This window comes from Erythrolamprus reginae, chromosome 2 (genome assembly GCF_031021105.1).
Source record: "Erythrolamprus reginae isolate rEryReg1 chromosome 2, rEryReg1.hap1, whole genome shotgun sequence".
Classification (NCBI taxonomy): Eukaryota; Metazoa; Chordata; class Lepidosauria; order Squamata; family Dipsadidae; genus Erythrolamprus; species Erythrolamprus reginae.
The window spans coordinates 343,248,704-343,272,436 of record NC_091951.1 but is presented as its reverse complement, the minus strand read 5'-3'; the positions used below and the strand labels follow the sequence as shown (position 1 = coordinate 343,272,436).

The 23,733-nt window shown below is 43.4% G+C and overlaps 1 protein-coding gene across 1 annotated transcript in view; it reads left to right on the top strand.

Moving 5' to 3' along the window:
• The window catches only part of LIPG (lipase G, endothelial type), a 50,844-nt gene that overhangs the window by 2,904 nt on the left and 24,207 nt on the right, over positions 1-23,733 (top strand). The window contains exons 2-5 of the mRNA XM_070743576.1: positions 11,812-12,008; positions 13,034-13,213; positions 16,019-16,130; positions 18,855-19,079. Of these exons, the coding sequence (XP_070599677.1) occupies positions 11,812-12,008; positions 13,034-13,213; positions 16,019-16,130; positions 18,855-19,079 (714 nt within the window). The remainder of the gene's footprint in view (positions 1-11,811; positions 12,009-13,033; positions 13,214-16,018; positions 16,131-18,854; positions 19,080-23,733) is intronic.

Below are 23,733 nucleotides of genomic sequence, written 5' to 3'. Positions count from 1 at the left end.
TCAGGAGTTGCGCTAAAGATGCAAGCGAGCAAATCGGACGATGTGACGTGAAGCAGAATGATAGGGTAGGATCGCTTCTAAATATAAGGTAACTCTATCGGTGGTCTCCTTTTAAGTGGGGTGTTGGGTGACGTTTGCCGATTCCGCCTTTTGATTGACAGTCAGAGATTCCCGATTGCAAATACAGTAGTTGAAGAAGTGTCAGCCCAACTAAAGCTGGAAAGGGAGATGCTGAAAGTTTAGCAAAAGTGTAGTTTACCCCCGCTTTGGAGGAGGCATTAAATTGCATTGTCAATAGAATAGAATAGAATAGAATTCTTTATTGGCCAAGTGTGATTGGACACACAAGGAATTTGTCTTTGGTGCACATGCTCTCAGTGTACATAAAAGAAAAGATACATTTGTCAAGAATCATGAGGAACAACACTTCATGATTGTCATAGGATACAAATAAACAATCAGAACAGAACAGAACAATTTATTGGCCATGTGATTGGACACACAAGGAATTGGTCTTTGGTGCATATGCTTTCAGTGTACATAAAAAGATATATTTGTTAAGAATCAGGAGGTATCACACTTAATGATTGCACAGGGGTCAAGAAAGCAATGAAGAAACAATCAATATTAATAAAAATAGAAACATAGAAGTCTGACGGCAGAAAAAGACCTCATGGTCCATCTAGTCTGCCCTTATACTATTTCCTGTATTTTATCTTACAATGGATATATGTTTATCCCAGGCATGTTTAAATTCAGTTACTGTGGATTTACCAACCACGTCTGCTGGAAGTTTGTTCCAAGGATCTACTACTCTTTCAGTAAAATAATATTTTCTCAAGTTGCTTTTGATCTTTCCCCCAACTAACCTCAGATTGGGCCCCCTTGTTCTTGTGTTCACTTTCCTATTAAAAACACTTCCCTCCTGAATCTTATTTAACCCTTTAACATATTTAAATGTTTCGATTGTGTCCCCCCTTTTCCTTCTGTCCTCCAGACTATACAGATTGAGTTCATTAAGTCTTTCCTGATCAGTTTGATCCTTAAGACCTTCCACCATTCTTGTAGCCCATCTTTGGACCTGTTCAATTTTGTCAATATCTTTTTGTAGGTGAGGTCTCCAGAACTGAGCACAGTATTCCAAATGGGGTATCACCAGCGCTCTATATAGCGGGATCATAATCTCCCTCTTCCTGCTTGTTATACCTCTAGCTATGCAGCCAAGCATCCTACTTGCTTTTCCTACTGCCCGGCCACACTGCTCACCCATTTTGAGACTGTCAGAAATCACTACCCTCAAATCCTTCTCTTCTGAAGTTTTTGCTAACACAGAACTGCCAATCTTAAGAATACAAGCAACAAGTTATAGTAATCCAGTCACAAGTGGGAGAAAATGGGTGATAGGAATGATGAGAAAAAGCTAGTAACTTGTCTTACCGCCAAATTACCGCCAATAGTTGTGCAAACTTAGTGTTGAGGGGAATTATTTGACAGTGTTGAGGGGAATTATTTGACAGTGTTGAGGGGAATTATTTGTTTAGCAGAGTGATGGCGTTCAGGAAAATACTGTACTTGTGTCTAGTTGTCTTGGTGTGCAGTGCTCTATAGCAGTGTTTCCCAACCTTGGCAACTTGAAGATATTTGGACTTCAACTCCCAGAATTCCCCAGCCAGCAAATGCTGGCTGGGGAATTCTGGGAGTTGAAGTCCAGATATCTTCAAGTTGCCATGGTTGGGAAACACTGCTCTATAGTGATGTTTTGAAGATAGGAGTTGAAACAGTTATGTATAGGATGCGAAGGGGTTAGTAAATATTTTCATAGCCTTTCTTTTGACTCATGCAGTATAGAGGTCCTCAATGGAAGGCAAGTTGGCAGCAATTGTTTTTTCTGCAGTTCTGTTTATCCTCTGAAGTCTGTGTCCGTCTTCTTGGGTTGCAGCATCGAACCAGACAACCATAGCAAAAAGAAAAAAAAAGAGTTTTATGACGCAAACCTGAATTCAATGTTCTGATCAATAAGTTCTTCTGAGGTTTTTCTGTCCCCAATTTATATTATTATTATTATTATGTCAACACAACACAGCAAATGAGATCACTGTGCTGTATTATTATTATTATTATTATTATTATTATTATTATTATCCCAGTGACCAGTTAGGTCCCACAGAGTGGGCCTTCTCCGGGTCCCGTCAACTAAACAATGTCGGTTGGTGGGGCCCAGGGGAAGAGCCTTCTCTGTGGCAGCCCCAGCCCTCTGGAACCAACTCCCCCCAGAGATTAGAATAGCCCCCACCCTCCTTGCCTTTCGTAAGCTCCTCAAAACCCACCTCTGCCGTCAGGCATGGGGGAACTAAGATAATCTTTCCCCCTAGGCTTCTACAATTTATGCATGGTATGTTTGTATGTATGATTGGTTTTATAACAAGGGTTTTTAGCTGTTTTTAGAATTGGATTTATACATTCTGTTTTTGTCACTGTTGTTAGCCGCCCTGAGTCCACGGAGAGGGGCGGCATACAAATCCAATAAATAATAATAAAATAAATAATAATAATAATAATAATAATAATGACAACAATAATTATTATTTATTTATACGCCATCCAACTCCTTCCAGAGTCCATCCATCCATCCATCCCATTCATTCTCTGCAAAATCTCAGAAGTGCATAGTGATTGGCAAAATCAAATATCTTCAGAATTTTGGAATGATGTGGACCAGATTTCGAACACAAGCCACTTCTTAATTTTTTTTTGCTTTTGTGTGTAGGGCTTGGTCTGTTGAATAAATCCTGCAAATGGAGGGCCTTGCACATCGTAGCTGTCACTTTGCAACACTGGTGCCATAAACCATTGTTTAAGTCAGTGCTTCTCAATTATTTTCTGTTACGCCCCTCCAGGAAGAAGTAAACATTTCGTGTGCGCGCCCCAACTCTCCGCATTTTTGTGTAAAAAACTCAAGTGGCTTATCAGCATACTTGGGGTGTATAAGTGACACCTTAATTTATTTGGCTTCATGCTGTCCGCTACCAACATTTTAGACAGAGTAAACATAGCGGTCTTTCCTCGCCTCCCACCGTAGTCCCAGTGCAGCCAAGTGCTACATATGCTTTGTCATATTTCCTTGTCTTAACTTTCAGGAGACTTACGTTTGTCTCATTATCTCCCTCTCTCTCCTCCTTTCTTTTCATCCCTGTTAAATATTTTTCCATGGTGTCTCTTAAGGGTTTGTTATCTGCACTTCATATCTCCTGCTCTGTGCTGGCCACGCCCACTCTGGCCACGCCCACCCTAGCCACGCCACCGGCTCCCCTAAGGTCAAACACAACCCTGATGTTGTCCTCAATGAAATCGAATTTGACATCCCTGGCCTAGCACATCTTTCCTTGGGGTTTTATGAGGCGTGCACTGATTTATGCCATTGTGTAACTGTACCTAACATGCTGCCCCAGGGAATAAGGGTACTTCATATGTCATTGGTGCATCCTTCTATTGGTCTCATTACAGATACTCCTTGACTTACAATGAGAGTTCATTTAGTGCCCACAAGAAGAAGAATGAATTAAGAAAATTGTAGAATGCGCTGAAATGGACATGATGACGAGAAGGTTAAAAGATCAGGAAGAAACAGTAATACCTTGTCTTACGAACTTAATTGGTGCCGGAAGGTGGTTCGTAAGGCGAAAAGATTGTAAGACGAAACAATGTTTCCCATAGGAAACAATGTAAAAGCGATTAATGCGTGCATATTTGAGGCTAAATATGCACGCATTAATTGGCCGACCAGGAAGGACGTCTTCGTGATGTCAAAGCTCCGCCCATGGAATTCCCTATTGGGATTCCCCACCTCCATTTCAGCCTCCAGATCGGCCGAAAACGCCGCTGCTGATTGAAAAAACGGCGTTCCGCCGGGCGGTGACACCCATCTGTAACCTTCTGAAACAGCTGGACACTTCTTGGTGGCCTCCGGAACCCAAACCCGAACTTTTGCCGAACTTCCGGGTTCGGCGTTCGGGAGAACGCCAAGAAGCCCCCCGGCTGTTTCAGAAGGTGACAGCCGGGTGGCGGCGCTTCTCGGCGGCCTCCCGAACCCAAAAAGTTTGGGTTCAGGTTTGGGTTTGGGAGAACGCCGAGAAGCCCCCCAGCGGAGTGCCATTTTGCGATCTGCGGTGGGTTCGTAAGCTGGAAAAAGCCCCCCGGCTGTTTTAAAAGGTGACAGCCGGGTGATGGGGCTTCCTAGCGGCCTCCCGAACCCGAACTTTTGCCGAACCTCTGGGTTCCGCATTCGGGAGGCCGCTGGGAAGCCCTGCCGCCCGGCTGTCACCTTTTAAAACAGCCGGGGGGCTTCTCGGCGGCCTCCTGAACGCCAAACCCGGAAGTTCGGGTTTGGCGTTTGGGTTCAGGAGGACGCTGGGAAGCCCCCCGGCTGTTTCAAAAAGCGACAGCTGGGCGGCGGGGCTTCTCGGTGGTGGCGGCGGCGGGTTCGTAAGAATAAAAAAGTTCGTAAGAAGAGGCAAAAATTTTCTGAACCCCGGGTTCGTATCTCGGGTTGTTCGTAAGATGAGGGGTTCGTATCATGAGGTACCACTGTATATATGTGTGTGTGTCTGTGTGTAACATACATTGCTGATAATGAAAAGGAAGGGAGACTGCTATAGATCTATTTCGGGCTTATTTGCCTTCATCAGGTAGCCACACCCTTTTACTGGGATTTGAACCCGGGGCCTCTGCCTTGTAAGGCAGAGGCCTTAGCCATTAGACTAGACGTTCATCTCCGGTATCAGCTTGTACCAGGGAAGGGTTATGATTTTTTTGGGGGTTACCCGGGTATATTGAAGGAGCATCACAGCTTCCTTTCTGCCTCAAATATATATTTCATTTATATGCCGCCCCCTCTGAGGACTTGGGGGGGGAGGCAGCTTACAGCATATAAAAGGAACAAAAAAATACAGTGTCTAAATCCAGGTAAGTTTCAAGTTTCAAGTTTAATCAGATTTGTATGCCGCCCCTCTCCGCAGACTCGGGGCGGCTCACAGCAATAGCAATACAATGTAAGACAAATCCAATACTTAAATTACTTTAAAAAACACCACAAATTAAAACCAATCATACACACTAGCGTACCATGCATAAATTTTTATAAGCCTAGGGGGAAGGAACATGTCAATTCCCCCATGCCTGACGACAGAGGTGGGTTTTAAGGAGCTTATGAAAGGCTAGGAGGGTGGGGGCAACTCTGATATCTGGGGGGAGTTGGTTCCAAACGGTTGGGGCCGCCACAGAGAAGGCTCTTCCCCTCGGTCCCGCCAAACGACATTGTTTAGTTGACGGGACCCGGAGAAGGCCCACTCTGTGGGACCTAACTGGTCGCTGGGATTCGTGCGGCAGAAGGCGGTCCCGGAGATATTCTGGTCCAGTGCCATGAAGGGCTTTATTGGTCATAACCAACACTTTGAATTGTGACCGGAAACTGATCGGCAACCAATGCAGACTGCGGAGTGTTGGTGTGACATGGGCAAATTTAGGAAAGCCCATGACTGCTCTCGCAGCTGCATTCTGCACGATCTGAAGTTTCCGAACACTTTTCAAAGGTAGCCCCATGTAGAGAGCACTACAGTAGTCGAGCCTCGAGGTGATGAGGGCATGAGTGACTGTGAGCAGTGACTCCCGGTCCAAATAGGGCCGCAACTGGTGCACCAGGCGAACTTGGGCAAACGCCCCCCTCGCCACAGCTGAAAGATGTTTCTCTAATGTGAGCTGTGGACTAGGTAAACTAATCTAAAATCCCCAATAACTTTAAAAATCTATCGTACCCATTAGGACAGCAATCATCATCATAATAATTAATAATAATTTATTAGATTTGTATGCTGCCCCTCTCCGAAGACTCGGGGCAGCTCACAACAATAAACAATGTAGTACAAATCCAGTAATTAAAAACTAAAGCTAAAAACCCACTCTCATTAAAAAACAGTCAATACTACCCAATCATGCCACACATAAATCTTACTAGTCAACAAGGGAATACATCAATTACCCCATTCATCAGCCAGGGGGTCTAAGATCAAATCTCCCCAAGCCTGGTGGCATAAATTAGTCTTAAGATTCTTGAGGAGGGTGGGGGCAGTGCGACTCTCCGGAGAGAGCTGATTCCAGAGGGCCGGGCCCCCCACAGAGAAGGCTCTTCCCCTAGGCTCCGCCAAGCGACATTGCCTAGTTGATGGGACCTGGAGAAGGCTGACTCTGTGGGACCTGACCGGTCGCTGGGATTCATGCGGCAGGAAGCCGTCCCGCAATTAGCATCTCTTCTGACATGGGTTGAGTCCAGGCCCATGATGGAGAACCTATGGCACGCATGCCAGAGGTGGCACGCAGACTGCTCTCTGTGGGCACATGCGCAATTGCCAGTTGCTCTTCTGGTTTCCAGCGCATACATACAGACCCCTCAGCTGGTCTTTGCAGGCACCAGAACACTGGCCAGTAGGTCTTTGGGTTTCTGGCGCTCCAGTGTGAGCATTTATTTTTATTTATTTATTTTGTCCAATACACAATGAGGGTTTTAGTGGGTATATATCTATATACACATAATAAAATACAGGATGAAGGTTATAGAGGAGATACTCATAGTAAAATATATCTAAGAAATAATAGAAAAGAAGATATAGTAATAGAACATATCAATGAAAGAATAGAAGAAGAGATATAGGAATAGAAGGAAGGTATAGGAGATATCGGAGAGCAATAGGACAGGGGACGGAAGGCACTCTAGTGCACTTGTACTCGCCCCTTACTGGATAGGTCAACCGTAGATAATCTAAGGGTAAAGTGTTGGGGGTTTGGGAATGACACTGTGGAGTCAGGTAATGGGTTCCACGCTTCGACAACTCGGTTACTGAAGTCATATTTTTTACAGTCAAGTTTGGAGCGGTTAATATTAAGTTTAAATCTGTTGTGTGCTCTTGTATTGTTGTGGTTGAAGCTGAAGTAGTCGCCGACAGGCAGGACGTTGCAGCATGTGATCTTGTGTGCAATACTTAGATCTTGTTTAAGGCGTCTTAGTTCTAAGCATATGCACACATGTTCTCGTTTGGGCTCTCGGTGCCCAAAATGTTCACCATCCCTGGTCTAGGCTGTTAAACAGGTTTTATTCCAAGGTGTAGGAGAGCAACAGTGGCTGCCGGATAGTGTAATAATAACCCTTAACTGCAGTTGCATAGTGCGATTTCAACTCCTGTTATCTATTTGTAAATGAAGTCGAAGTTTTTGTAAGGTCGCTACTGCACACAGCTGCAAGTGTAGGCCTGTTCCACCTCTCCTCCTCTTATGGGGCAAATGTTCTCAGACTCGAAGTCACCAAAAAAAAAAAAAAAGGCTGTGTTTGCTCAAAAGGAAAAGAACTGACAGGGGTCAGAAGCAAATTGGTCTATCCAGTAACGGGCAGCCAATTTTTTTTACTGCCACACTGTGGGTGTGGCTTATTTTGTGGGTGTGGCTTAATGGTCATGTGACTGGGTAGGAGTGGCTTGCCGGCTATGTGACCAGGTGGGAGTGGCTTGAACGATCATCATTGTTCAAGTGAACTGTTAAGTCCTCGACTTACAGGCTTACCAGTGTCGCTCGCTAGGGTGACAATTTGCTTTGTGTTTCCCGCGCTCTCCTTCCTGGGTTGCCCCCCTGCCTCAGGCTGGGTAGCTAGGCGAACGGGTGCTGCCAGAAGCATAAATGCTGCCAGTGCCGCTTCCACCCATGCCTTCTGCTTGCACCTCAGGCGGGAGGTGGCGGCGTGAGGTTGGAGGGGAGCCAGGCAGGAGAGAGGGAATCTCGTCTGAGGCCAGGAAGGAGGAAAGAGGAAAAAAGCAAGGAGCGCAGACGCTGCAGCAGCAGCAGCAGCAGGGGAAAAATGGAGAGCCCAGCCGAGACCAGTAATCCAGGAAGTGACAGCCGCCGATCAGCTGGAGTTGTGCATGCAGTTTCATTTCCGCCAGTGGAACTGTGTTCCACCCCGTCCTGCCTGCTGCCCACCCCTGCGTCTAGCTCAGGATGTCAAACTTGCTTTAATTGACGGCTGCATCACGGCTGTATTTGACCTTATTTATTTATTTATTAGAGTTATATACCACCCCTCTCTGTAGACTTGGGGACTGGGCTGGTATAAGGGCATACATCTGCATGCATATCCATGTCCTCGATTCATGCACACATGTGCACATGTGAGATTTTGCTTCTGCGCATGCATAGTGTTGTGGTTGGCTCTGGCCCAGCTCCTGCCCCAGGGAATGTGGAGGTGGAGGCAGGGGAAACATCAACATGTCCTCGGCCTGTTTTGTTGCCGGCAGAGTCAGGGAGTGCAGTTTCCTCGGACAAAGAAGAAGGTGGGGGTGACTTGGAAGAGGGGGGCTTGGCACACAGCCCAGGAAGCCAATCACCATTATCTTCCATTGATTCAGATGAGGAAGTGTTAGACCCACGCAGGCTCAGACTTATGCATCGAAGAGACCAATTGAGGAAATATTACAGGAGATAAGAGAAGCCACCTGTGTTTGGGTGGGGCTCCAGTAATTAGAGCTGCTGCTATAAATAGCAGTGTGCTAGTTTGGCCCTTGTGGAAGATTATCTGATCGCAGTTCTTCAGGATCGTGCCTCACTGTGTCTGAACTTTGTTTGTGGATTTTTCACGCCTTTGACACCAAAGCACAGTAAAGTGTGTGTGTGTTTCACTTTGTGGGAAGAAGGAGGGCTGTGACGTTTCTTCACAGCTACTAGCTAAGTATTTAAGGACTGATTAAGGGACTTGTACAGCCGACAAGGTTGTGTTGGGATGAGTGCTCTTTGCAATACAAAAAGGGTGCTTTGTTTCTTTTGAATTTTGTGATAAAGGACATTGTTTTGAGTTTTCAAATGTGTGTGTCTGAAATTTGTACCCATGAATTTTCGGGAGGCTTCTACCAGAGAGCCCGGCAGAACACGTAGCAAGTGAAATCTTGTACAAGCAGAAGCAAAATCTCACATATGCACTTGTGTGCACGAATTGATTGTGTATGCGCAGAAGCAGAGAATTGCCAAAAATTGCTGAAATCTCGCTCATGCGAGCATCCTCACATGGGATTTTGCTTGAGGTGCATGTGCAGATGCTAAATCTCATGCGGGGGCACACAGCACACTCACACACATCAGGGATGTGCAGATGCACGGGAAACATAGAAACATAGAAACATAGAAGTCTGACGGCAGAAAAAGACCTCATGGTCCATCTAGTCTGCCCTTATACTATTTTCTGTATTTTATCTTAGGATGGATATAGGTTTATCCCAGGCATGTTTAAATTCAGTTACTGTGGATTTATCTACCATGTCTGCTGGAAGTTTGTTCCAAGATCTACTATTCTTTCAGTAAAGTAATATTTTCTCACGTTGTTTTTGATCTTTCCCCCAACTAACTTCAGATTGTGTCCCCTTGTTCTTGTGTTCACTTTCCTATTAAAAACACTTCCCTCCTGGACCTTATTTAACCCTTTAACATATTTAAATGTTTTGATCATGTCCCCCCTTTTCCTTCTGTCCTCCAGACTATACAAAATGGGAAAATGCCATTTTTCCAACTGAAGCTTCACACTGGTGTGCGTAACCAGCGGGCCATTACTGTCTGCCTCCCTTCTGCAAGACTTGTGGCCCGGGGTATTCCACGACACAATTTGTACAAAGTCCACATGCAATTTGCAAGTGTGCGTTTGGCCCCATGCTCAGGATGTCCACAGTTGTCTGCCTTGTATGCACTTGGGACAAATGGTCCATCGGCCGAATGCCCATGGGATGTGTTTGCACAACACAACTTCCTTAAATATCTAGCATGCCGTCTGGTGTGCTAAATTTAGTCTGGGTGAAATTTCCCATTATATTAGTTTCTCTTTCCAAATACAGTATTAGGCAAAGGCAACATATGAGTTGATTGAATAATCCAGGAAAATGAGTTGCACAAATGCTGTCAGGCAACACACTTAAAAGAAATAATAAACAGGTTGACAAAAAAGAGAAAGGGAGGCAGCATTAGTTAACCAATAAATGTGATGCATGGTGTGATTGGATTGTATGATTGTGTATTACACAGGGTTTTTAGTCGCACTTTTTAATATATTAGATTTGTGCTATATGCTTGTTTTGTATCCATTCTGTGAGCCGCCCTGAATCTTCGGAGAAGGCGGCATACAAATCTAATGAATAATAATAATAATAATAATAATAATAATAATAATAATAATAATAATAGAAACATAGAAACATAGAAACATAGAAACATAGAAACATAGAAACATAGAAACATAGAAGACTGACGGCCATGGTCCATCTAGTCTGCCCTTATACTATTTCCTGTATTTTATCTTACAATGGATCTATGTTTATCCCAGGCATGTTTAAATTCAGTTACTGTGGATTTACCAACCACGTCTGCTGGAAGTTTGTTCCAAGGATCTACTACTCTTTCAGTAAAATAATATTTTCTCACGTTGCTTTTGATCTTTCCCCCAACTAACCTCAAGATTGTGTCCCCTTGTTCTTGTGTTCACTTTCCTATTAAAAACACTTCCCTCCTGAACCTTATTTAACCCTTTCACATATTTAAATGTTTTGATCATGTCCCCCCTTTTCCTTCTGTCCTCCAGACTATACAGATTGAGTTCATTAATAATAATAATAATAATAATAATAATAATAATAACAACAACAATAATGAGACACATATTTAAATGGGATTTAAAATCAAAGAACAGGATAGAATTTTTAAAAATGATGATGATGAAAAATTGTGTAGTCTGTGGCATTTTAGATTAAAAATCCTACATCTTCTTAAAAACTTCCAGTGTTGGAGCATACCACATGAATCCCAGCAACCGGTTAGGTCCCACAGAGCTGACTCCTAAAGCGGGGAAGTTCGCCAGGAGTCAGCGGAGAAGGGCGCGCCTGCTTTAAAATGAGTCCCGAAGACAAACGCGGAAGTTTGACATTTGTCTTCGGGACTCATTGGAAAGCTTCGATCGTTTTAAAGCAGGCGCGCCGTTCTCCGCTGACTCCTAAAGCGGGGAAGTTCGCCAGGAGTCAGCGAAGAACGGCGCGCCTGCTTTAAAACGATCGGAGCTTTCCAATGAGTCCCGAAGACAAACGTCAAACTTCCGCGTTTGTCTTCGGGACTCATTGGAAAGCCGCGCGGGTGTTTTAAAACGTCGCCGCCGACATGGGGGGCTTGCTAGCACCCCCCCAAACCCGGGTTGGGGGTTCGGGGGGGTGCTAGCGAGCCCCCCATGTCGTCGGCGACGTTTTAAAACAGCCGCGCCGCCCCCAATCTTCGGCTCCTCGCTAGCGATGCGGAAGTTAAAAACACCATCTGCACATGCGCAGATGGTGTTTTTACTTCCGCAGCGCTACTTCGCGAAATCCCGCTCGTTGCGGGGGGTCCTGGAACGGAACCCTCGCAACGAGCGGGGGATCACTGTATTGGGTTTTTAGTTGTAATTTTAATTGATTAGATTTGTTGCTGTATTGTTTACATTGTATCCTGTGAGCCACCCCGAGTTTTCGGAGAAGGGTAGCATACAAATCTAAATAATAATAATAATAATAATAATAATAATAATAATAATAATAATAATAATAATTCTTCACAACTTCTGGAGGCAAGCTGTTCCACCGATTAATTGTTCTAACTGCCAGTACATTTTTCCTTAGTTCTAAGTTACATCTTTCTTTGTTTAGTTTCCACCCATTGCTTTTTTTTCTACCCTCAGGTGCTTTGGAAAAATAACTCCAAATCTTTTTATTCCAGATGATAGCCTTTCTCAAGTGCTAAAGCTGAGAGAAGAACAATCCAAAGTTCAGGATCTGCAAGTGAAGTTCGTTGTTCGTACCACCTCTGACTCTGATGATTCTGGCTGCTTTCTCACTGTCGGTCAAGACCGTCTCTTGGACGATTGCAACTTCAACGTCTCTGCAAAGACCTTCTTCGTTATTCATGGATGGGTGGTAAGTAGAAAGTCTTCGGAGAGGGGCGGCATACAAATCTAATAAATTATTATTATTATTATTATTATTATTATTATTATTATTATTATTATTATTATTATTATTTTAACCCTGAGTCTCCTTTATCGATAATTGCGACTCCACCGTCCACTTTTCCTGGTAAGATGTAGGTTGAAGTTTGGAGATAATAAGATCATTCTCAGATATTTTCCAACCCCTTTGGAAAGAAAAACACGGCACAGGCATTCTTTCTATCCTACCCAAAACAGAGGAAAATCTTAATTAATTAATTAATTCTGAAAGGCGAGGAGGGTGTGGGCGGTGTGAATCTCTGAGGAAAGTTGATTCCAGAGGGCCGGGGCCGCAACAGAGAAGGCTCTCCCCCGTGTACCCGCCAGCCGACATTGTTTGACCAACGGAGCCTGGAGGAGACCGACTTTATGCAACATAATTGGTTGCTGGGATGGATGAGGCAGAGGTTAGGGCTTTAAAAAAACTTTACTTGGAGAGAGTAACAATGAAAGAGCTTGCAAGAAACTTTTGGAGCAAATAAAGCATTGGGGAAAACCCTGCAAAGGCTTAGGGCTTGGAAAACATTCTTCGCAGAGAGTAAGAGCTTCAAGCCGATAAGAGTTGAGAACTTTGTTAGTACCTGGTTAGGACTGGAAAGAAACATTTGGAGCAAAGAAAGCAATGAACCCCCCCCCCTACAAAGACAGGGTTTGGAAAACATCCTTTGTAGAGAGTAACAATGAAAGAGCTTGCAAGCAGGTAAGAGCTGGGAACATCATTGGCACCTGGTTAGGGCTGGAAAGAAACTTATTCGGAGCAAGTTAGAGCAATGAAAAAAACCCTGGACAGACTTAGGGCTTGGAAAACATTCTTTGCAGAGAGAAGCAATGAAAAAGTCTGCAAGGCAAGAACTGGGAAGATCTTTAGCAACTAGTTAGGGCTGAAAAAAAGCTGCTTTCAGAGTATAAAATGCACCCAAATTATTAGTAATTAGTAATTATTTTTCTCCCCAGATGGGCGGCATGTACGAAAGATGGCTGGACACCCTGGTCTCAGCTCTTCAGCAACGTGAGAAGGAGGCAAACGTGGTGGTGGTGAACTGGCTGGCTCTCGCCCAACAACTCTACACCGTCGCCGTCAACAACACGAGAGTGGTTGGAAAACAACTTGCAGAGCTGCTGGACTGGTTAGAGGTAAACTTGACAAGCAAACAAGCATTTCACCCGGCCCAACCTTGCATCAAGTTGGTGCTTGGAAGTGCCGCAAGACTTTACTATTAGGAGCAGGCATGGCAAAGCTGGCTGAGTGCCCAAAAGGTGAGGAGAGGAAATAATCGAAGCTGATTACATACCGGATATCTCAGGGAACACAATCTACGTGAAAATGCACCACGGCTTCATCCTTTTACATCTGCCAATCTGGCTCAGCTCCCTTGTTCAGATCTGCTGGGTTAATCCCTAATTGCTTAATCATTCCTTAAGTTATCTGCTCCTTAATCTAGTTAGGTCCCTGCTCATTGTTTGGAAATGTGAAGCTTGGGGAAAACTGGGGAGTAGGAAATACATCATTTTACAGATCTTCTTTTTTTTGGTTTTTAAATAATTTTTATTGAAATACAGTGGTACCTCTACCTACGAACGCCTCTACTTACGAACTTTTCTAGATAAGAACCAGGTGTTCAAGATTTTTTTTGCCTCTGCTCAAGAACCATTTTCCACTTACAAACCCGAGCCTCCGAAACTGTAACTAGAAAAGGTGGGGAGAAGCCTCCATGGGGCCTCTCTACAAATCTCCTGGGAGGAAACGGCCAGAAAAGGTGGGGAGAAGCCTCTGTGGGGCCTCTCTAGGAGTCTCCTGGGAGGAAACGGCCAGAAAAGGTGGGAGAAGCCTCCATGGAGCCTCTCTAGGTATCTCTTGGGAGGAAACAGGGCCTCCACCCTCCCTGTGGTTTCCCCAATTGCACACATTACTTGCTTTTACATTGATTCCTCTGGGAAAAATTGCTTCTTCTTGCTAACTTTTCTTCTTAAGAACCTGGTCACGGAACAAATTAAGTTCGTAAGTAGAGGTACCACTGTATGTACATTAAAAACACAACATATAATTACTTCAAAACACACACACACAAAGATATCCATATAAATTATTCTCGTCCATTAAACGCATTATCTCCATAGTCATTTTTACGGCTATTACAGACGGTGATACCGAAAAAGGAGTTAGTTCTGGTTATATACATGTTTGTTCTGCTTTTAACCACCTTGAATCCATCAATATTGCAATAGCTCAGTTAATACATATTAAATGGTTGATTATCGATCATCGATCAGATCTTCAATACCAGCCACCTCACTGGATTTTAAGTCAAATACCAAAAAGCGATACACTCACCTCTATTTTATGCGCATATTTATTTCGCTCATCTCAGTAGGCAGGCCTCGTTCCTTGCAGCCGGCAGCTGTTTCTTAATCCAAATTTGCTTCTCTCTCTCTCTCTCTGTCACAATTGATTAGTCAACTTCTGTCTTTAATTAATCTGTCTCCCATTGGATAAGCCTGATCTTCCAAGCTTCTTTTATGTACTCTAGTGTTTAGATCGAGGCCTTCTGCAACCGAACTATGCATTTAGAATTTAATTTCTTAGCTGTTCCTTGCTATGGCTCTTTGCAGCTGGATTATTGTATAATTTGTAGGGGAAGAATGCACATTTGAGTGGCGGGTGACTAACCGGACATACGCTACAGTTCTTGATCTACCGCGGTTCATAGTGGAAAAAAGTGACAGGACCATTTTTAACAACAATGGTTATGTGATCAATCTTGAGATATTTAGCAACTTATTTGTATTTATGACAGTTGGGTCATAAGCAGTGAAGGGCTGCAAAAAGTTTACTACCACACTGCGGACATGGCTTACTGTGTAGGTGTTGCTTGATGGTCATGTGACTGGGTAGGAGTGGTTTGCCGGCCATGTGACCAGGTGGGAGTGGTTTGACAATCATGTGACTGGGTTAGTGTAAAGGTCATGTGACTGAGTGGGAGTAGCTTACCGACCAAGATAAATTTTCAAATAGATGCTTGGACTCTTTGTTAGTTGATTAAGTCACATTATTTGAATAGCCACAAAAAGGACAAATGATAGACAGCATTATTTGTTGAGGAGCCCAGTAACATTTTAAGGTTTTGTACTGAACCCACAAGGTTCAGTATAATATTAGGCAAGAAGCACAATTTTCTTGAATTGCTCTAAAAGTTCAGTTCTAGATAATTATTAAAATGATTAAAGCATTTATTGGTAAAAACATACTGTTTAATTATTTTTAATGATAATAATAATAATTATATTATTATTATTATTATTATTGTTATTATTATTATTATTATTATTATTATTATTATTATTTATTAGATTTGTATACCGCCCCTCTCCAAAGACTCGGACCAGCTATTATTTCCTATTTTAAAAGTAATTAAGAATCATACTAAGGTACTAGAGAAAAAAGGATAGTAAAAAAAAAACTATTATTCAATAAATAGTGCATAAATTTACTACCCCTACTGCGTCCCCTTCGCTGTGGGGGCAGCAGTCCACTATTGGTCATAACTGTCCCATAACCTTCCTTTTGTGACTGTCCAGCAAGCAAAGCCAACAGAGATACAAAGATTCAATTAATAACCATGTTGCTAAGTTAACAATGGCAGCAATTTGCTTAACAATTTGGCAAGAGAGGTTGTAAAAAGGGACAAAACTCACTTAGCAGCTATCTCAGTTGTTGTCATAAGCTGAAGACTACCTGGAAAATGCAAGGGTGTTCTTAGATACCCTTGATTTTTTTAAAGATGAGGGGTTTTCTTCTAGGAGGAAAGTTTTAGCCTGAGACTTTGATCCATTTGTTTATTTAATTCGACTTCTGTGCCGCCCAGTCCTGAAGGACTTGTTATATAATGTGGTGCAATCTCCCGGAACAAGACACCCATTTCTCCTCTTAAATTGTTGCAGAGGAAGAAGGACTTCCAACTCGAGAACGTCCACCTGATTGGCTACAGTCTCGGGGCCCATATTGCTGGCTACACTGGAAACTACGCCCGGGGAACTATCGGAAGGATTACAGGTAAGGTGACCACCTGGTGGCTTTTTCTTCCTTTCCCAAAAAATGTTGCAGGGATTTGTCTACTGTTTCTGCAACTGCCAGATGTTCCATTGAGTGCAAGGAGCGGTTTCGTAGCCCTCGCCTAGAGAATTAGTCCAGAATCCTCCAAATTTGGCAACTTTACCAGTTGGTTTAACTTTACTAAATTTGGTTTACCAGTTGCAGCCCTATCTGGACCAGGAGTCTCTATGCACAGTCATTCAGGCCCTCATCACCTCCTGTATTTATATTTATTTATTTATTTATTCTTTGTCCAATATACAATACATATGGAATGAAATAGACATTAAGTAGTATATATAGCGATAGTAAGTAAAAAAGAAGAGGAGTGGATGAGAGGGAGAGAATATACAGGATATATGAGAAAAGGAAAGGTAATTGGACAGGGGACGTTAGGCACATCAGTGCACTTATGTACGCCCCTTACTGGCCTCTTAGGAATCTGGAGAGGTCAATCGTAGAGAGTCTAAGGGAGAAATGTTGGGGGTTGGGAGTAGACACTATTGAGTCCGGTAATGAGTTCCACGCATCGACGACTCGATTGTTAAAGTCATATTTTTTACAGTCAAGTTTGGAGCGGTTAATATTAAGTTTGAATCTGTTGCATGCTCTTGTGTTGTTGCGGTTGAAGCTGAAGTAGTCGTTGACCGGAAGGACATTGCAGCATATGATCTTGTGGGCAATACTTAAATCGTGTTTTAGGCGCCACAATTTTGTTGTAAGATGCCCTGCGTCCTCCAGGATTGGGCGGCATAGAAGTTGAATTAAACAAACAAACAAACTTTAAACTTCAACTTGGCTGGATAAGGAATTCTGGGAGTTGAAGTCCACAAGTCCTTAAAAGTTGCCAAGTTTGAAGACCCCCTGACTTGGTCGACCCTGAATTAGAAGTGCCCAACTTCAATTAATTAATCAAAATCAAATCCCACTCAGAATAGCCTGGGGTAAACAGATCTGTCTAAGCTGCATTCTATTCAAGCCTTTGGGGGTAATTGCAGAGCTGAGTTTTAGTTAAGGCTGGGTTGTGGTTAAGTGGTGGACGGGGCCAAATTGAGAAGGCAGGAGGACATCTCATTTTGGTCTCTGTCTTCTGCCATGTCATCACTTTTGGATTTCTAGTGCTCTCAGTCCTTCATTACCCAGGAGAAAAGTTAAGGGGGAAAAAATATTTTATTGGCATTAGTGTCAGGTTTGCACTCCTCAATCCACCCTTAACCTTAATTGCCATGTGAAAAAAAAAAGAATTTTTTGGGGGGAAAGGGTCGTCCGTGAAATGTTTCTTCCCAGATCTGTGTGTACGTGTGTTTAAGCATGTACGCCTTTTCTCTGTGTGCACACACCCAGAACCTCATTTTCCCCAAAACTTTGCATCTCATGGAAGATCTACTTTGTAATTCTCTTTGCAAACCCAGACAACTTGTCGCCCCAAGGCTACGAGGGATTCCCAACCCTGCCTTTTTGTGTGTCTCTTTATTGCAGAAAATATGCTGTTCTTTTGGGGCAAAGATGCGTGATGATTTTGCCCTAAAAGTCACTATGGGAGGCATTAAAGTGTCATTGTTTTTTTGTAAATGAAAACCTTCTTCCATTTTCTTTATTTTCCCTTCGGAGATTTCCTACATGTTGGATGCAAGTTCTATTAGATGGCAAATTGGAACTTGCAAGAAATGTAGCTCTTTTCTTGATAAACTAAGTTTACAAATGTAGGTGGGCTCTGTACAGCCCAGGAAAGCTAGTTTCATATCCTATGCACCAATCCACACCCAAATTTGGAAGCTAACCATGAGATTCACCATAAGATAATGGTTAAAGTAGCATTAAATTTGTCCCTGCTGCTGGTGTGGATTAACTATAATAATAATAATAATAATAATAATAATAATAATAATAATAATAATAATAACAACAACAACAACAACAACAACAACAACAACAACAACAACAGCAGCAGAGTTGGAAGGGACCTTGGAGGTCTTCTAGACCAACCCCCTGCTTAGGCAGGAAACCCTACACTACTTCAGACAGATGGTTATCCAACATCTGCTTAAAAACTTCCAGTGTTGGAGCATTCACAACTTCTGGAGGCAAGCTGTTCCACTGTTCTGACTGTCAGGAAATTTCTCCTTAGTTCTAAGGACTTCTCTCCTTGTTTAGTTTCCACCCATTGCTTCTTGTCCTACCCTCAGGTGCTTTGGAGAATAGCTTGACTCTTTCTTCTTTGTGGCAACCCCTGAGATGTTGGAAATCTGCTATCATGTATCCCGTGGTCCTTCTTTTCATTAAACTAGCCATGCCCAGTTCCTGCAACCGTTCTTCATATGTTTTAGCTTCCAGTCCCCTAATCCTTTTTGTTGCTCTTCTCTGCACTTTTTCTAGAGTCTCAACATCCTTTTTGCATCATGGCGACCAAAACTGAATGCAGTATTCCAAGTGTGACCTTACTAAGGCCTTATAAAGTGATAAATTCCCCTGATAAAGTACAAACTAGGTTATTCTAGAACAGAGGTGAGGAACAATGACTTGTGGACTTCAACTCCCAGAATGCCTGAGCCGACTGGTGCAGGAATTCTGGGAGTTGAAATTCTCAGGTCATCCAGGGGCCATACTTTCCCACCTCCATTCTAGAGGAACAATGACCTTCAATTATGGTGAAGAAGGACTAACCACACACCTTGCATATTCCAGGCTTGGATCCAGCCGGGCCAATGTTTGAGGGAGCCGATCCGAGCAAGCGTCTCTCTCCCGACGATGCTGATTTTGTGGACGTCTTGCACACGTACACAAGAGAAACACTGGGCATCAGCATTGGGATCAAGATGCCTGTGGGTCACATTGACATTTACCCCAATGGAGGAGACATCCAGCCGGGATGCGGCCTTACGGAGATCTTGGGAACGCTCGCTTTAGGGGGTGAGTTGACTCTTCCGCTTGATCTATCTATCTATATATATATATGTCACATGTTTTTTTTTTGCTGAATTTAAAAATTAAGGGAGACTAGGATAGATCTATTTCGGCCTTATTTTGGCCTCATCAGCTAGCCATACCCACTGGGACTTGAACCTGCAACCTTTGCCTTGTAAGGCAGAGAATTATCCTCTAGGCTACAGTATCCAATCTCTTCAGCTCTGCACCAGGGAAGGGTTACATATTTTTGTGTCGAATCACCCTGGTGTATTGAAGGAACATCACAGCTCCTTTTTTGCCTCTCGGCCCAACCTAGGGCCATTTCCAAGGCAGTTAATTTTTTATTTATAGCTGACAATTCTATCTGTATGTGTCACATGTGGTTTTTTTTTTTGCTGAATTTGAAAATTAAGGGAGACTAGGATAGATCTATTTCGGCCTTACTTTGGCCTCATCAGCTAGCCATACCCACTGGGACTTGAACCTGCAACCTTTGCCTTGTAAGGCAGAGAATTATCCTCTAGGCTACAGTATCCAATCCCTTCAGCTCTGCATCAGGGAAGGGTTACATATTTTTCTGTCAAATCACCCTGGTGTATTGAATTAAATATCTATCTATCTATCTATCTATCTATCTATCTATCTATCTATCTATCTATCTATCTATCTATCTATCTATCTATCTATCTATCTATCTATCTATCTAACTAATTATTTTGTCCAGTACAAATTGAAAGTTAAGGAGAATAAAAACGTGTAGTAATAAATATCAGGGAAGGGATAGAAGGATATGAGAATAGAACACATCAATGAAGAGTAGAGGAAGGATATATGGATGGGAGAAAAGATATATAAAATATAGGAGAGACAATTGGACAGGGGATGGAAGGCACACTAGTGCACTTATGCTTGCCCTTTATTGACCTCTAAGGAATCTGGAGAAGTCGACCGTGGAAAGTCTAAGGGAAAAATGTTGGGGGTTGGGAGTTGACACCACGGAGTCTGGTAATGAGTTCCACGCTTCAACAACTCGATTGCTAAAGTCATATTTTTTACAGTCAAGTTTGGAGCGGTTGATATTAAGTTTGAACCTGTTGCGTGCTCTTGTGTTATTGCGGTTGAAGCTGAAGTAGTTGTTGACAGGCAGGATGTTGCAGCATATGATCTTGTGGGCAATACTTAGATCATGTTTAAGGCGTCGTAGTTCTAAGCTTTCTAGACCCAGGATTGTAAGTCTAGTTTCGTAGGGTATTCTGTTTCGAGTGGTGGAGTGAAGGGCTCTTCTGGTGAAGTATCTTTGGACTTTTTCTAGGGTGTTGATGTGAAGGGGCTTCAGAGAGAAGGGGCTTCCCAGAGGCAGGAATGCCATGTTGGACACATTCCCAAGGGGAAACTGGGAATTTCTTCAGAGATGGACAATGTTTCTCTGAGGAAGGGAGTGTAACAGGACACCGAACAAGCGTGTTAGTAAAATAATCCTTGTACAAACGAATACTCTGGCATGAGAACCAGTTCGGTCTACTAGCAGAGAAGGACTGCTGTCTTCGGTGGTACCAGTGCGCTCTCTGAGGCCATTGTGGGCGCGCGCATACCCATTGGTACAAACTTTGGCTTCACATACGCAGCAAGGGAGATTTCGGTGATTTTTGCCAATATTTTTGCTTCCGTGGATCCTTCCTTTGGGGGAAAGATTAGAAGCAACACGAGTAAATATTATTTTACTGAAAGAGTAGTAGATGCTTGGAACAAACTTCTAGCACACGTGGTTGGTAAATCCACAGGAACTGAATTTAAACATGCCTGGGATAAACATAGGTCCATCCTAAGATAAAAGACAGGAAATAGTATAAGGGCAGACTAGATGGAACGTGAGGTCTTTTTCTGCCCTCAATCTTCTATGTTTCTATGTTTCATGTGAGATTTCGCTTGCTGCGCATGTGCAGAAGCAAAATCTCACGCGGGCGGGCATGGGCGCATGTTGGGGACACACATCTGTGTGTGCATCCTGAAAATCGCTACCAGAATGTAGAACCTGACCTTTCTGGTAGCGGCCCATCTCTATCTACTAGTTAAGGCAGTGATAGCGAACCTTTTTTGGTTCGCGTCCCAAAAGGATGTGTGTGCGTGTGTGTTAACACGCGCACATGTGCCTGCACACATTACCTGCCCCCATGCATGCACAGCCCCCGTGCTGCCCTTGCACATTCACACAACTCTCCCCCCATCCCTGCGCATACACACAGGCCTCACTGAAGCCTGGAACGGTGAAAAAATGGGCAAACCAGAAGTTCAGAAAAATGGACTTCCGGTTTGCCTGTTGTGCTGTTTTTCGCACTCTGGAGCCTTCAGAGAAGCTTCCTGAAGCCCAGTAGTGCGAAAAACAGTACAATGGGGAAACCGGAAGTCCATTTCTTTGAACTGCCCATTTGCCCGTTGGAGTGTTTTTCATACTCAGGAACTTCAGGAAGCTTCTATGAAGCCTCCAGAGTGCAAAAAACAGCACAACGGGCAAACCGGAAGTCTGTTTTTTTAAAATTCTGGCTTGCCCATTGGGTGTTTTTTTTGCACTCCGGAGGCTTTATAGAAGCTTCCCTAAAGCCTTCGGAGGGCAAAACGACCTTTCCCAAGGCTGGAAATCAGATGGCAACGCCTTGTGTACCCTCTGATATGGCTCCGTGTGCCACAGATTTGCCATCACAAAGTTAAGGAATTCGGCTAGAAAGCAGGGGACTGTAAGTCCTGCCTTAGCCATGCAGACCAGCTTGGTGATTTTTGACTAATTGCCAGGAGATGGTGAATTCTAGTCTTGCCTTAAGTATGAAAGGCAGCTGGGTTGCACAAAACAGGGCAACAAGAATGATCAAGGAAATGGAGCCCCTCCCTTAGGAAACCAGGTTGCAACGCCTTGGTCTCTTCAGCCTTGAAAGACGGCGTTTAAGGGGTGACTTGATCGAAGTGTATAAAATCATGCATGGGATAGAAAAGGTGGATAGAGAAAAATTCCTTTCTCTATCACACAATACTAGGACGAGGGGGCACTCCCTAAAGGTCATAGGTAAGAAAGTGAGGACAAATAAAGGGAAATATTTCTTCACCCAGAGGGTCCTTGGTTTATGGAATTCACTTCCAGAAGAGGTCGTGACAGCTGTCAGCCTGGATAGCTTCAAGGCAGGATTAGACAGATTCATGGATGCCAAGTGTATCGGTGGTTATTGAAACGGATGTCCAAGTGCCACCTCTATGTTAGTTGAGACAGGCAGGATTCCCTTGAGTACCATTTGTTGGGGGTCAAGGGAAAGGGAGGGTCTTGCCTTCTCTTTCCGCTCAAGATCCCCAGGGACAATTGGTGGGCCACTGTGTGACAGAATGCTGGACTCGATGGGCTTTGGCCTGATTCAGCATGGCTCTTCTTATGGTCTTATGTTCTTATCAGTTGACCTTTGGGCCAGTCACTCTATCTTAGTCCAACCCACCTCACAGGGTGGCTGTTGTGGGGAAAATAGGAGGAGGAAGGTGTATTGGATATATTCATTGCCTTGAATTAGTTCTAAAAATATACTGCTCAAAAAAATAAAGGGAGCACTTAAGCAACACAATATAACTCCAGGTAAATCAAACTTCTGTGAAATCAAACTGTCCACTTTGGAAGCAGCACTGATTGACAACCAATTTCACCTGCTGTTGTGCACATTCAACTTTGTACAGAACAATGTATTTAGTGAGAATATTTCATTCATTCAGATCTAGGATGTGTTCTTTGAGTGTTCCCTTTGTTTTTTTGAACAGTGTAGTAAAGATGGGATACAAGCCAACCAACAAACAAATACCCTACCTTAAAATATTCAACAAATGGTCTCAGGTAAGGCGTATTCAACACTCCGTGGCTTCCATTGGCTGCCAATCAGTTTCCGGTCATAATTCAAAGTGTTGGTCATGATAAGGTCCCACAGAGTTGGCCTTCTCCGGGTCCTGTCGACTAAACAATGTTGTTTGGCGGGCCCCAGGGGAAGAGCCTTCTCTGTGGCGGCCCTGGCCCTCTGGAACCAACTCCCCCCCCGGAGATCAGAACTGCCCCCACCCTCCCTGTCTTTCGTAAACTACTCAAGACTCATTTATGCCACCAGGCATGGAGGAGTTAAGATATTCCTTCCCCCTAGGCCATTACAAGTTATGCATGGTATGTTTGTGTGTATGTTCGGTTTTATTATAAGGGTTTTTAATTGTTTTATTAATTGAATTTCTACATGCTGTTTTTATCATTGTTGTTAGCCGCTCCGAGTCTGCGGAGAGGGGCGGCATACAAATCCATTAAATAAATAAATAAATAAATAAACATACAAACAAACAAACAAACAAACCCCATCTACAAGATAAATATTTTATGATCCACCTGTCCCTACTGGGCTTAGAATGGAGGCTGTATGATGCATTATCTATTTTGCCGTCCTAACAATACAAGGAGGTTTTACACAATACAGGTGATCTGATCTGCTTTTAAGAGAATTGGGTTATTCCATTGTTGCATGGATTACAGCTAAGCCTAAAGGCTTTTCTCCCTGTGATTGTGCAAACTGGGAAGGAAAGACCAGAGTATGTTAAGATTGGCTTTTGCAGATAACCCTAGATTCTTAACCGAATTATGTTATTGCCCTTCTGG